Source organism: Cryptotermes secundus, unplaced genomic scaffold (genome assembly GCF_002891405.2).
Source record: "Cryptotermes secundus unplaced genomic scaffold, Csec_1.0 scaffold131, whole genome shotgun sequence".
In the NCBI taxonomy this organism is placed as follows: domain Eukaryota; kingdom Metazoa; phylum Arthropoda; class Insecta; order Blattodea; family Kalotermitidae; genus Cryptotermes; species Cryptotermes secundus.
In genome coordinates this window covers 1699424-1715573 of record NW_019742552.1, presented here as the reverse complement: position 1 = coordinate 1715573, position 16150 = coordinate 1699424, and the positions used below count along the sequence as shown (strand labels likewise).

Below are 16150 nucleotides of genomic sequence, written 5' to 3'. Positions count from 1 at the left end.
GGTGTTGGAGAAGGATGGAGAAGATCAGTTGGACCGATTATGTGAGAAATGAAGAAGTGTTAATTAGAGTCAGTGAGCAGAGGAATATCCTACACGAAATAAGAAAACGGAAGGCTAATTGGATTGGTCATGTTTTACGAAGAAACTGCCTTCTAAAAGAAGTTATTGAAGGAAAGATAGAGGGGCGGATAGAAGTGACCAGAAGATGAGGAAGAAGACGTAAGAAGATGCTGGATGACCTTGGGGACAGAAGAGGATACTGTCATTTGAAGGAGAAAGCTCTAGATCACATTAAGTGGAGGAATTGTTTTGGAAGAGACTGTGGACCTGTCGTCTGACAGATTACTGATGATGATGAAAGGATCAAAACACTTACAGAGCAAGAGAGGAAGAGAATAATTGTGCTGAACCAGTCAAGTATGGAAGGCTAGGATTGGGGTGGGAGATTCAGGCATTAAGAGAAGTAATATGAATAAGTAAAATTATGCTGGAAAAATATGACACAGCAATAATACACCAAATTCACAAGAACTGTGATAAATTAGACGGAGACAACTGTAGAGCAACATCAAATGTTAAGTTATAAAATTTTACTAATACCTTACATGTATTTTTTTAGAGGACACAGTATGGTTGTATAATTATTTAATGATTAATGATTTTAATGATTTAATGATCAGTTGTTTCCAGTAAGACTGGTAATGGAGAAGGCCTGTGAATTTGGTCCTGATTTACATTTACTGTGCATTAACTTAAAGCAAGTTTATGATTCAATGGATGCAGAATATATTCTGAATCAAGGTAACATGGAATTGCTAAGATGTTGGTTAATCTTTCAAAATGACTCTTACAGACTTTATCTGCAAAATTTAAAATTCAAGGACAACTGTCAAACAGGTGAAACGGGAACTCACACAAGGGAATGCTTTGTCCACAATTCTCTTTAATACTGGTGATTTCTGGCTTCTGGGATATAATGTCCTGTAGTCTGCTGAAAGTCAACTAATGTTTCAGGGGAATTTGTAACCTCCGTCTTCAGGGTCAAAGAATAAGCCAAGCAAGAAACCAACATGAAGGAGGTAGCAAGCAACTGGTTCTTGCCTGGCTTTCTCTTTGAACCTGAACACATAGAGTACACTTCTCTGCAACATCAGTGAACTTCCACAGAACTACACAGCATTACATGACAGAAGGGCGTACTCCTCAGATGTTTTGATTACATTTTGATCATACAACACAGCTTTGATCTTTACCTGTAACTTGAGGTTTTCCGATTTCAGTTGTCATAGCACTTCGTGTCTGAAGCAAAGGAGACTGTGGTGGACGAGATGTTACAATGGGTTGCTGAATAATGCTAGCGGCAGCACTAGCAACAGTGTTGGCAGTTGTAGCAGTAGCTGGAGACTGAACTGGAGTTGTTCTAAGCGAAGTACCTAAACTTGACACAGGCGATACCTAAAACAAAAATAAAAGAAATATTTCTTTCAATGAGAACAGGCAAAGGTACCCTTTGGAATGGCAATAATATGGTGTATTTTGCTTAAATTCCTTTCTACTAGGAATAAGATATGTACTGTAAAGTGAGCAGATATTTTCTAGAAGGTAATGCAGTTACATAAGCCTCAACAACGCTTTCAACGGTGAGCAATCCCTAGGCAGTGATGCCTAGAAAATCGTTGCCCCAGAGATGAAAGTCAACAGTGGGGTTTCCACCGTTATTTGTAATGAAATGTATTCCCGTAGCAACAAGAGAGTCATTGTATAGCAGCGGGCGAAATTAACCCTTCAACAAGGTGTTCCCTATCCAGCCCGAGTGCAGGATATAATAGTTCGTATCCGACAAGAGACCAGTTGAGATCATATCTGACAAGAGACCAGTCGAGTTCATATCCGATGACAGCTAAGGACAGTTGAGCTCCAAGCAGAGCAGAAGACACTTCACCGAGAATAGCGGTGTGAGAGTGTATAACACGGAAGAGGAAACGTCCGACGACATTACATGTACGAATAGTGTTATCTGTGAGCGTAAAGAGTGATCATCCAATAAATACTCATCCAAATCCGAGACCCACATAAATTTTCTTGTCGCGTTACCTAGGAAATACGTGACAACTGGTGTCAGAAGTGGGATGGATAGGATTGGATTATAGGACGAATTATTGGATCACATTGAGTATTATACTGCTGCAGGAGGGAGTCACAGCAGATGGAACTCCTGCTGAAAGAAATGGGAGCCGGATAAGAACAAATGGTTTCGCTCGTTTCCTGGATAGAGGCCAACCAGAGAAGAACGGAGGCACATCTGAATGAAATAAGAGAAGAAATCTGCTCCATGTGGTCTGAGTTAAAGGACGGCCGAAAAGAGATGATGGCCTGCCAGGAAAAGATGGAGGCACATCTGGAAGAAGAGCCGACCTTTTCATTTCATCTGTAATCTGTCATATGACAGGTCCACAGTGGACACGAAAGCAGAGGTGGCACATCATGAGGTCCCTAAAGAAGACACCGCCGGTCAGAGGACCGAGGAAACAGCGTAGGGACCGAAATCTTGCTGCAGGATGCTGACAGAAACCATAGGAGATGACACGGGAAAAGTGCGGATCCTGTAAGAGATTGGCGGTCAGCCTCAGAGGGATGACCCACCGTGTGAAACTGGCATGGCAGAAGGAAAACGTGGTTGAGAGAAACTGCACCAGGGACAAGGTTGAGTGAGCAACCCAGAAATTAGGGTCGCTCAGAACAAGCCAGAAGGTCGTGGGTTCAAGTACCGATGAGGTCACTGGATTTTTTCAATTGACCTAATCCTTCCAGCCACACTATGGCCCTGGGGTTGACTCAGCCTCTAACAGAAATGAGTATCAGGAATTAATTAAATAATTTTCCTGGGGAGTAAAGCGCGGCCATTGCGTAAGGCTGACAACCTTACCGCCATCTTTGATCCGATTGTCTAGATAATGTGGGACCCTCAACGTCTCACAATCCTATGGGCCTTCATGGCCTGTTACAGGGATAGCTTTACTTTTACTTACTTTACAGGAAGAATCTATGGTCCCGTCAGAAAGGCGGCAGGGCAACAAAGAATCTAGGCGGCAAGTGGCCACTAGACTCGAAAAAGAAGAAGACAACCACAATCAGTACTGAAGGGTGGAGTTCAAGACAGCTATCACCTCTTGGAAGGAGAGGGTCAGCCTACAAGACACTCAAGAAGCCCCTAGAGCTGGAATTCATGAAGCGAGCAACTGGGATGTTCGGCAGGTTATGGAAGGTGAAAAACTCGATGCTGTGGAGGCTTTGGCACNGAGCGACGAAACAAGGACTGCAGTTTGTGGAGGGGTCGACCCCGCCAAAACGAAAAAAGAGGCAGGAAACAGAGGAGAAGCTGCTAATGTAGAAGCATTGGCCTCCCCAGCAAGAGTGAGAATGAGGAGAGAAAGGTAAAATTGTGGATGATGACGAGAACATGAAGTGACTGGAAGTCTACCACGGAGCTGCTCGGGACGAGCACCCTTGAAGGAGGGGGCGGATGTAGCGCTCAGAAGATGAACAGAACATCAGGAAGGAAGGACACTCAGAAATGAAAGAAAGGGAAGTACCGTTAGGCTATTCAGGACCGGATAACCCTAAGGAGGGAGCAATGTGACGTTCTGCCTGAAAGCTGGAGTATAAGACGTCCATCACTAGTCAACGGCCAGCAATTCCTAGGAAATCGTTGCCCTGGAGATGAAAGTCAACACTGGAGTTTCCACCCGTTATTTGTAATGAAATGTATTCCCATGGCAACAAGATATTCATTGTATAGCAGCGGGCGAAATTAACCCTTCGACAAGGTGTTCCCTATCCAGCCCAAGAGCAAGGTATAATATTTTGTATCCAACAAGAGACCAGCAGAGTTCGAATCTGACAAGAGACCAGTTGAGTTTGTATCCGACGAGAGCAAAGGACAGTTGAGCTCCAAGTAGAGCAGAAGACACTTCACTGAGAATAGCAGTGTGAGAGTGTATAACACGGAAGAGGAAACGTCCGAGGACGTTATAAGTGTGAATAGTTGTATTTGTGAGTGTAAAGAGTGATCGTCCAATAAATATTCGTCCAAACCCGAGACCCATGTAAATTTTCTTGTCGTGTTACCTAGGAAACACTTGACAATATATTTAAAATTTGTTACAGTTCAGTGAGTGTTAGAGTGTTATATGCACATCATGTAAGTCTTGCATAACACTGTTTTCTTTCAGGTGAATACTTGTGCCCACAAATGTTCATAGGTCATAAGTAACATGGACATTCAAACAAACTGAACTTACAAAGAGTACACCCATACAACAGAAATACCTAATACTAAATTCCACCAAAATATGTAAAAGGACTTGGAAGATATATATAAAATTTCATTTGGCCATTAAATAAAGTATGCCTTAAAACAAACCAAACTAAATGCGTTCAAAATGGCTAAGCAGAAGTTAGTGTAGTAGATCAAGTTTCACTGAAATGTGTAGTTTGGTTGCTGTTCTTCCATATGGACACAGAGACAGACAGATATACAAGACAAAACCAATAAATGCTTTTCAAAACACGCTTTTAAGGCATTTAAAAATGTATAGAAATAAGTGCAAAGTTAAAAATACACACATATTTCACAAGTAGTTTGAGCTATGTTATTCACAGATGGACAGACAGACATGACAAAATTATTATGTACCTTCCATATTTTTTCTTCAAAAAGCAACCAAAAACGGACAGAAAATCTTGTGTAAAATTAAATAAATACATGTATTTTTCTGTTAGCTACTGTCTGCAGATATCCAAGGAGAAATGGAACTGTTTCTGATCAGAAGCAAGTCAAGCGTGAAGAGTAAGCATCTGAAATGTTGGCAGAACTGAAATTCTCTGGGACCAGTCTTGTACTGCAGTGTGTATTCTTCTTTGATTATTTTTTTTTCTACTGGCCAAAGTGGTTTCTTCTAAGACTGTCAAAGTACAGAACATGATACTTTGTTGAATACAGTGTTCCAGTTTATGGGAAAAAAAGGCCACCATCTTCTGCATTGAAGAGCAAAGGAAGCAAGAAACAAGCATGAAGCAGTGTAGCCATACCACTGACATCACCAGCTTTATTTGTAATTAAGATTTTTTTATTATAGTAATTACGCATAGGATGTAGTAAGGAACATTGAAGGGTGACTTAGCCTGATTCTTGGTTTCAAGAATATGGTCTGCTTCACTTCTACGAAGACAAGGCAAGAAGCACCCAGCAGCATTTTCCAGGAAATTCAGTTCGAAAGTTGACCGGTGGGACCCTTTGGTAAAGTTATACTTGACAGGTTTTCAACCCTGTAAGTTAAAAGTGGGAAGGTCCGCGACCTATGCTACTGGTATAATTTTTCAAGCAGCTGTCAAAAAGTGTGTTAGGTCATCAAGGGTGAGAGTCCCCTGAAACAAGATGATGACTGGAGCAGTGAGAATTAGGGTATACTCCCAAAATTCAAATTGTTCCAATCAGCTGAAATTAGGGTAGTAACTTGGAGGTGCAGCTGTAGCTGTGAAAATTTCTTGCCTCAAAGCAGAGTGAGTCTGCTAAGGTAGTTGCTGAATAACTCTCCAAGGATACAGACGTAAAATTAGTGTCACTTCAAATTTGGTTCAAAAGTTTAAGTTAAAAACGAAATTATTTTTAAGTGCGTTACTGGAATAGTCGCTGAATAACTTTCCAAGGATACAGCCATAAAATTAGTGTGATTCCAAGTTTGATTTAAGTGTTTAAGAACCAATGTTATTGACCAAAATATTAAAAGCGCTCACTAAACAGTGATGGGTAGTGCCTAGCATAAGTAATACTTGTCTCCCCGCCAACTCGGGGCCTGGAAAATATTCACTCACTGAACACTCAGATAGCATAAAATCATCCACAGAATGCAGTACAACCAGGCATAACCTACAAGACATCACCAATTTTTGACAACATAAGATTAACCATCTCAGTATGATGCACTAGCATCAAAATGTGTAACATATAACACAAAATGATATAAGTGTAAACCATATATTTTTAAGAATATCAGCAATGCCCATACACAAATGAGCATGTCTATGGACAATGGCAAGCTGTCAAGTGATGCCTCCATCAGAATTTCCATCAACTTGTCACTGATGCAGAAAGGACGTTACATTATTATTATATATGTGACAACTAGTGATATACATACACTGTAGCATGTTCTTAATAAAAGCATAAAAAGAATAAACATAGTGATAGTTCATACTGTACAACAGGCTGATCTAGAATTAATGCTCTAGACTTGTATTCTGAAAGTGCTTGATTAAAATCTCAGTCTGGGCACCAGGCTAACCTCAATGAGGTTTCTCATAATATTGCTCAATCTTTCTGGGCAAATGATGGGATAGTTTCCTGATTAGGCCAGTGACATTTTCTTCCAAATTGTTTCCAATTCATCACTCATCCTACCACTGATGCTAAATAATCTACATGCTGACAGCTTCATACTAGGGTGAGAGAGAGAGAGAGAAAAGGAGGAGGAAGAAGAAGAAGAAGAAGAAAGAAAGAAAGAAAGAAAGAAAGAAAAAGAACAGCTCATATCTTCTGCTGTAAAATGATACTGTCACACTACATGTCATAAGTATACAGAACACCTAACGTACTTGAATAAGCACTCTCCAGTATCTTCAGTGTTGTGGTTTTGCAGAGAGCAGCATATGCTGATCTACATGTACTGTATTCTTACCATTATTCCAACGTGTCTTCATGCAATTCCTTCACTTACCACACTTGTTGGTGACTGTGGAACAGTCCTGGTCGCAGCAGGTTGCTGTAGGGGAGATTGTATAATTCCAGTTCCAGGATATGAATGACAAGGTAAAAGCTGGGGATGAGATGATGCTTCCATGTCCTTATTTTCTTCTGAATCACCAGCAGGAGGTGTAGTTCCCAAACCAGATATTTCCTCTGGGATTGCTTCACAACTGACCCTAGAGAGGAAAGATATAAATGCTGTAACAGCTCTGGCAGTACATTACATACATGTATACAGTGTGACATGTCAATCTGTTTCTAGGCAACGAGATGTTGAAAAAGTTACCACGAAGACAAACACTTGATAAACAGTCGATTGCTGAGTTGTGCAACAGTGAGCAGGGGTCACGTGAACTCTGCATTTGCACAAGTGACGTCAGATACACTGCCACCTAGCCCGTTGCTACGCAATGCTCAGTAAACACCCTTCCACACTAGGCTGTGATGTAGCACAACAGTGAAGCGAGTTGTGTTTTCCGCTTGTCTGATTAAAATTTTATAGGAAAAATGGAATTCCTAAGCAGTCAGTTGGAGTCAGAGTTGGAGCTAGTTATGAGAGAAGTACGCGAATGGAATACAGGAGGTCGGCCTGTGAGGGATGTAAAGGGTGACATATGATAGGGAGTGATAGCTAAGGAATCAGCACTGAAGACTTATTGCATGATTCCAAGACTTTATGTGTGCGTGCAACAGTGAATTGTGAGGTGTGTGTAAATCAGTGCAATTTGAATGTACGTAATTAAAAGAGTGTAACCAGGCTGCTAATAAATCCAATAATTTGAACTAGAACCTGTCATTTGTCATGTGTACTGTCCTACACATGCCAATATAAATTACATATCAACACCAAACTGTGGTAACATTATTCAGACCATTAAATATATCCCTAACAAAATTATGTGGCATAATAAAAGAATTACCCATTTAAGAATATTGTCACCAGAGAAACATTTTCAGAATTTTGGTGGAAAACTTCACAGGATCAGTCTGTATACAGATCCCAAAGGGTAAACAGGAGGATGATTTTAAAACACGTTTTAGATAAACAGGGTATGGAGATGTGAACTGGATTCAACATGTTCTAATGGTGGTCTTTTATAATGATGGTTATGAACCTTTGGATTCCAGAAAAGAAGGTTAGTTCTTGGCAACTTCTGTAACTGTCAACCTTACAAGGAAAGTACTATACTGTGGAGTTAATAATGATCAAGATGGAAGAATGAATCATAAATTAATATCTGCAGACATTCATACATATGCCATATAGTGAATCAACTAAGAAAACCAGTTAAGTGACAGTTACTGTGGTTTATTTATTCAACAATGCGATGACTTTTGAATATAGCACTCAATGAAATTTGATACTGGTGAGTTTTCATGGATGTGGAAAGATGAGGTCATGCCCTTCTGAGTGGAACCCCCATTTAATTTTTTTTTATTTCACTTAACTTTCAATGATCCCGAGTCAATAATCTAAGCATTAAATTACTGCCATTTCAGATTTTCCTTCACTTGGTGTTAAAATCCATTGCCCCCAAAAGAAACCTTACCTGTATGGTGGAAGCACACATTATGCAATGTGCACTAGTTCCTACCAGAGCTGCTGAATACTGCAACCACCAAAGAAGTCAAATGAAATCAAGAGAGATAAATCAATTTTTATATCCAATGACTGTAAGTGATCACTGTAGGCATGCAGGTGGGCCGGTGGATGGATGGATGGATGGACGGAGATAGACAGACAGACAGATAAATAGCACTAGAAGCATTTTACCTGGTTACCTGCAGAACAGCAATTAGAAGTTCATGAAAATTATTTCCATGAAATATGGTACATGTTAGTACATGACAGTGACAAAGAGGAGGATGGTTTTACACACATCAGAAGATCATTTCTTTCTTACTTACTTAGTAATGGAGCTGAGCCTTTCTTGAGGAGCCACCAATTCTGCAGCTACTCAAGAATTTCCCAGCATTTTATGGAACCTGAAAGTTCATTACCATGTTCACAAGGGTCCTCCACTGGTCCCTATCCTCAGCCAGAACAATCCAACCCATACCATTACATCCCACCTATGCCTTGGTCTTCCCAGTGGTCTCGTTCCTTCTGACTTTCCCACAAATATTCTATATGCATTCCTCGTCACCCTCATTCGTGCTACATGCCCTGTCCACCTCATCCTCCTTGACCTGATCAATCTAATTATACTTGGAGAAGAGTACAAGTTATGAAGCTCCTCATTATGCAGTTTTCTCCAACCTCCTGTCACTTCATCTCTCTTTGGTCCAAATATTCTCCTCAACACCCTCAGTCTATGTTCCTCCCTTAATGTCAGAGACCAAGTTTCACACCCATACAGAACCACAGGCAAAATTATAGTTTCATATATTCTAATTTTTATGTTTTTGGACAGCAGATGAGAAGACAAAAGGTTCTGGACTGAATGGCAGCAAGTATGACCCGAGTTCAATCTCCTCTTAAGTTCCTCCTGAATCAGGTTTTGATCTGTTATCGTTGTTCCCAAATAGCTGAATTGTGCCACATTTTCAAAACATCTGTTTTCTATCTTTATGTCATGATTTTGCCCTGCATTTTGGTGACGAGACAGCAACATATACTTAGCTTTCTCTGTGTTTACTTCTAGACCAACCTCTTTACTGGCATCAATTAAATTTTGTGTGTTTTTCTTTATGGTATTTTTATTATCACCCAGTAAATTCACATCATCCGCATAGACCAAGAGCTGATGTGTCCCATTTAATTTCAGTCCCACCTGGTTTTCCTGGACCTTCTTAATGGCATATTCTAAAGCAAAGTTGAAAAGGAGTGGCGATAAAGTATCTCCTTGTTTCAGACAACTCTGGATAGGAAATTTATCAGACAAATGTTTACCCATATTGACTTTACAATACGTTTCATTTAAACACATTTTTTTCAGTCTGACCAGTTTCATTGGTATCCCAAACTCTATCTAAATATTGTACAATTCTCCCCTCCTAACTGAATCATAAGCTTTCTTGAAGTCTATGAATGGCTGATATACTCTCTCATCGTACTCCCATTTTTCTCCCATATCTGATGAATGCAAAAGATCTGATCTGTAGTTGATCTGTTATGTCGAAACCCACACTGATGATCCCCAATAATTTCATCTATATATGGACTTAACCTTGAGAGAAGAATATTGGATAAAATTCTGAATGAAGTTGATAGCAGTGATATCCCCTGGTAATTACTGCAGTCAGTTTTATCCCCTTCTTGAGAACGGGTACAGTAATAGACTCCTTCCACTGATCAGGCAATTTTTCCTTATTCCAAATAGACGTAATTAGCTTATGGATCTTAGAACGTAATATTTCGCCTCCTGCTTGAATAAGTTCTGCCAGAATTTGATTACTACCTGGCAATTTACACCGTTTCAATTTTGCAACAGCACTTTCAACCTCAACATGGCTAGGATCAGGTACTAACGGCTCAGCTGTATGGATTTCTATCTGCCTAACATCACTGATCCTATGGACATTCAATAACTAAGAGAGGTAGTTCCTCCACCTATTCAGAATGTTGTGGGAATCTGCAAACACATCACCATTCTCATCCTTCACTAAGTTACTTCTAGGTTGGTAACACCTCTTAAAGTCATTTATTCTTATATACAGATCTCTAATGTTCTTGTTCTTACTGTTCATTGCAAGCTCATAAATTTTGTCTCTCACTTATTCCCTCTTTTTATTCCTGAGATGCCTGCTGGTTTCATGTCTTACTCGTATATTGTTCAGATTATCCCCATTTATTTCGCTTGGATTCTGTAACCATTGCAATTTGGCTTGTTTTCTTTGGTTTAATAATTTTGAGCATCCTTCAACGAAACATGGCTTATGCTTCTTTGGTTCTTAATAACCTACACTCTTCTTGGCAGAAATTTTGATATTATCTCTAATAGTTTCCAAAGCTTTATTAACATCCACCTCAGTGTCAAAGTTTCCAAAGCTGCGAACCTATATGAAATTTCAACACAATACTGCTCTTTACCCTCTACCTCATTTAATTTCTTGAGACTGAACCTATCCATATGAAATCTGGGTGTTGTCTGTTTGCTCACTGCCAGTCTTTACCTAACCTATGCCACCACCAGGTAGTGGTCAGTAGCACAATCTGCTCCCCTGAATGATCAGACATCAAGTATAATTAAATGTTGTCTCCTCCTATCTATCAAAATATGGTCGATTTGACTGCGTATCTTTGCATCAAGAGATGTCTAAGTAGATCTATGGATGTTACGATGTGGGAACATTGTACTTTTGAGAGTAAGATTTTTTGATGTGGCAAAGTTTACTACTCTAATTCCATTATCATTACTAATTTCATGCAGACTCTCATGCCCAATCGTTGGTTGGAAAATGTCTTCCCTCCCTACTTTGGCATTGAAACCTCCTAACAAAATTTTCTTAGGGTACTTCGGGAATTTATCAAATACATGTTCTAGTTCTTCATAGAACCTGTCCTTTATGTCATCAATTTTATCTTCTGTTGGGGCGTGAATATTCATGATGATGATATCACACCAGCGACCTTCTAGTATTATATATGATATCCTATCACCAACGAACTCTACCCTCTTAACTGCTGATACGATTCTCTTATGTATGAGAAAACCTGTACCTAATTCATGATTTTCATTCCCCTTTCCATAGGAAAATGTATATTCGCCTGCTGGTTCAATGCCACCTTCATTCCATCTGACCTCCTGTACTCCTGCTAAATCTAACTCTTGAAATTTCTTCTGCCAGTGCCCTGAGTGAACCTGCCCTCTACATACTTCTGGTGTTCCATGTACCGAATCTCATAATTTCTTTACTTACAAAAAACACCAGAGTGACAACAATAACCCTAAAACTAACTGCTATATAGAATAATAAATTTAACATTGCATGCCACAACTAAATGTGTTCTTCTGTGGCATATGACACAGGTGTCCCAAGAAACATACTCAGTGCTCCACACTGAAGGGTTAACAATGCCGTATCAACAGGAAGACTGTTTAGCACCGCTGAAATGAGAGGATGATTGTGGTAAACTAGAAGGCATTTGAGAAGGAAGTGTTCATGGTCTATTTCAAGAAATGATTCCAGCTTTCACTTGGAAGGAGAGAGAACGACCAGAAAAGATCCTTGGCCTCATCCAAACCAATGACTTCTCAAATATAAGTTAGCTGCATTACTGCTATTCCACATATGCTTAGAAGTGAAGAAAAGCAAAAAGAATGCTGAATATATATAGCAGATTTATGGGATGGTTTCTTTCAATTACCTTGGGTCCTTTGAGTAAGTCTGCTTGGTGGTTTTCTTATTCTCTGACAGCCCATCTGCTTTCCCTTCCACATCAGTCTGTCCATCTCTCTCCTGTTTTGCTTCTTTCTTTTCTTTGTCACGATTCAAGAATGGATTCTTCCAGTTCGCACTCATCTCTGGACTAGAGTTTGATCGCCGAACAGGGTTACGTAACTTGCCTGTTGAATCTGTCAAACAGCAAACTGTGCAGCATTGCCACTCTTTTGTGCACCTACTTCCACAGATACACTAAACTCCATTTTACAATATTTGCTTGCTTCAATCTGACATGTAACTTTTGTCTGTAAACTGTATACAAAAAGTCTCTGTTCAACTACCTCTTTTCCAGGCAAAAGCCAATTTCTTCTGTATCATAATTATGATACAGAATTATGAAACAAATACATTTTTCTTCATTTAACTTATCAGTCTTTTATTATAATAAAAGACTGATAAGTTAAATGAAGAAAAATGTAACAACAGTCAAGAACAAAAACGCAGGGTTTTGTTATAACAAAATACTAATACTATTTTTGAAAAGACTCAGAAATTAAGAGCAAAATTGATAACTGAGGATCATTATGAAATTAACACAAGAAACTGTGTTGGAAATAACAACAATGATTAAGATACCAACAAGATAAAAACAACGATTATAGTGACTGATCATAAGACATTACATTTGGACCTGGCAGAAAATACCTCAGCTTACCCCTATAGCCCATTTATTTTGCTAACATTGTAAAACTCTGTGGCAATATAGTTTAACACACTTCAAAATATATATATTTCAGGGATTTCTTTTTGTATATTGACTGCAATGTTATTTACTGATACTAAATAGTGATGATTGTCTACTGAGTAATAGAAACTAAATGAACAAATACGAAGTTCTATAGCATATCAAAAATTTTTATTATGGGTATAACTGTGTGTTAACAGTTTTGTAATATATGACAAAAAAAAACATGACTGGGGTACACCACCTTCAGTATCTGGTTCCTCATCATCAAAGATTGGATTTACTATTTCTGTACTCTCATGAGAACTTTGTCGTGATGGACTGCGCTTTGATGGAGATGCTGGGATCAGCGCTGGTACCATGTCAGAAATCACTGTACGCGAACTAGGTGACATGTCAACGTTCTCTTCAAAATGATGATCTAGAATAGCCTAAAAAATAAAGTAAAGAAACACTTGCATTATCTTTTTTCACACATTACTCTTCTATGTTCTTGAGTTTGTGAGAACCTAAGTTTAGGTTCATATAAGGACAGAACAATAAATGGTCTGTCGTCTGGTGCACAACACATCCTGGATAATCTGAATATATTGAGCAATGAAAAATATTAGCATCTTTGATGATAAATCATCAAAGGATGACTTGCATCTATAACACAAGAAAAACAGTACCCAGAATATGGCTGGGTCACCAAAGCATATTGTTGCATGTAGAACTGTTGCAAGACAACACCCATGCCAAAAGTATAGGAACAGTGTTTCCTATGTCTGCAGACGGACTGTTGCTATGAAACGCGTGCCACACATCAACAGTACTTGGAGAGGCATGTTGAGAGCCAAAGGAACTGAGTCAGGGAATTCATGGATCCCAGAAGAAGTTGGCTGCCACCTGCAGGAAGGTGTCCCACCATGCAATAGTTGCATGGTGCAAGAGGAAAGTCTTCACGAAATCTCGGACCGAGGGAAATTGTGGACATCAGCAGGAATTGGCCACCATGCAGGAGTGGCATGACACAAGGAAAACTTCATCAGGAAACATTTGACCAGGGACAATGTTGAGCAGGAAACCCGGAAAGGATGAACAGAGGAAAATAGATGCTTAAAAGGCCTGGAATGCAAAATGGGAATAAGGGACCCTACTATGAATGGCATCAAAGGGTGGGGATCAGTACAGCAATCACACCTGGGAAGTGGAGAAATGCTGAAGTAGACCAAATATGAAATTTTCAGAGGAAAGACTACGAAACATGTAGCTGGAACTTCCAGTGGGTTATGAAGAATGATGGACTGGACATTGTGGAGGGGTTGGCCACTTCCAAAGCAGAAAGAGAAACAGCATTTGTGTAAGAGGAGACAGATAAGTGTGAGCACTGGCCACTCCAGGAGTTATGGTTTAGCCTGTTTTGTGTGTGTGTGTGTGTGTGTGTGTGTGTGAGAGAGAGAGGGGGGGGGCAAGAAAACTAGATACACCTGGATATACTGGCGCCTTAACAGGGAACTGCTTGGGATGAACCAGCCTTAAGGAGGGAGCAATGAGTTATGTAGACTCGTTGCTAGACAATGCCTGCAACACCCATGTGGCCATCACTATAGGAACAGTGTTTTCTAAGTCTGCAAATGGACAATTGCTATGCAATGTGTGCACTATGATGTCACACACTGACAGTACGTGGCCATTTCATGACATATTTCCTGTGTATGTAGTGACATCACTAACAGTAGCGGGTAGCGATCATGTGACATGTGTTCACACTGATGTGTTGTCTGTACCTTGGCTATATAGGTGAGTGTCATAGTGCAGTTACGAGTTACGAGAGAGAAATAGTAGCGGCAGAATCATGAGAAGAGATCAAGTTGGAACTAGAAGTGACAGTGAGTGTGTGACACAGTCCTGAGTTCAGTGGAACCAGGAGTATAGAAGAATACAGGAGGTCGGCCTGTGAAGATTTAAAATGTGATTGGAAGATTCTATGTGTAATATTTGTAGTGACTTGAAGTGACAGTTTCTGTGTTGAGATCCATCGCTAGGAGACGACTAGTGGAAGACAGAAAATCCTAGTGCATGTGCAATGGTGAACTGGAAAGTGCTGTAAATCAGCAAAAGTGCTGTATAACCTGTATTTAAGTGTAATTAAGAGAGTGTGTGTAACCAAAGTGCTAATAAATCCAATCATTCAAACTAGAACCAGGCATTTTTGTTGTGCTTAACATCCTATATGTGACAATATTTTTGACTACTTCTTTCACCATTCAACATCATTCTACCTCACTCTTGAACTTTTAATTTGGTTCTTCCTCTACTGATATACTGTAAACATGCTTTCTCCCCTGCTAAAGCTACAGTTACAGCATATTATAATGTACATAGTATATCAGTGTAACCGCACCATGCAGGAACATCAGCAATGTTGTTCATTTACATTCTTAATTATACACTCAAGTGCCAAAAGTCATGGGATAGCAGTATGTAAATTTATTTTTAAGTGGCGCCACCGTCCCTTGACGGCTTGGGAATGCCCACAGCAGTATCACTTGTGAGGTGTTCTCTTGCGAGTCAGGTTGAACACCGGCTAGTCTGCTCATGGCAAGCCGACATGAATTGTCGGAGTTTGAATGGGGTATGATAGTGGGTGCCAGGTGGATGGGACATTTCATTTCTGAAGTTGTGAGGTCATTCAACATTCCTCGATCCACGGTATCATGTGTGTACCAGGAATACCTTACGGAAGGCATTTCCACCCACCGTGGACAGCGCAGTGGCCGACCACGAGTGCTTAATGATCGTGACTAGCGGCGTCTAGCTAGAATTGTCCATGGTAACAGACAAGCGACACTGACTGAAATCACATCCACATTCAATGCAGGAGGTACTGGATGCAGATCCAGCAGGTCAGTGCAGCGTTCTTTAGCTTCCATGGGATATGGGAGCAGAAGACTGACCAGAGCGCCTCTGTTAACACCACGACACCGGACACAGCACCTCACCTCACCTCACTGTGATGTCACTAATTGGACCCTGGAGGATTAGTATCATGTGGCGTTGTCCAATGAGTCATGGTACCAGTTGTTTCGAGCGGATGGTATGGTTTGGGTGTGGTGCAGACCCCATGAGGCCATACACCCCAGCTGTCAACAAGGCACTGTGCAGGCTGGTGGTGGTTCCATACTGGTGTGAGGTGTGTTCATATGGCATGAGTTGGGTCCGCTCATCCACCTAAACACGTTAGTGACTGGTGACAGCTACATTACACTGCTTGGTGACCATTTGCAGCT

General features: G+C 40.2%; 1 protein-coding gene across 1 annotated transcript in view; it reads right to left on the bottom strand.

Moving 5' to 3' along the window:
* The window catches only part of LOC111873276 (tuberin), an 89829-nt gene that overhangs the window by 23712 nt on the left and 49967 nt on the right, over positions 1 to 16150 (bottom strand). Inside the window, exons 22-25 of the mRNA XM_023867849.2 lie at positions 13123 to 13309; positions 12117 to 12324; positions 6777 to 6981; positions 1254 to 1455 (exon numbers count right to left, since the gene is read on the bottom strand). Of these exons, the coding sequence (XP_023723617.1) occupies positions 1254 to 1455; positions 6777 to 6981; positions 12117 to 12324; positions 13123 to 13309 (802 nt within the window). The remainder of the gene's footprint in view (positions 1 to 1253; positions 1456 to 6776; positions 6982 to 12116; positions 12325 to 13122; positions 13310 to 16150) is intronic.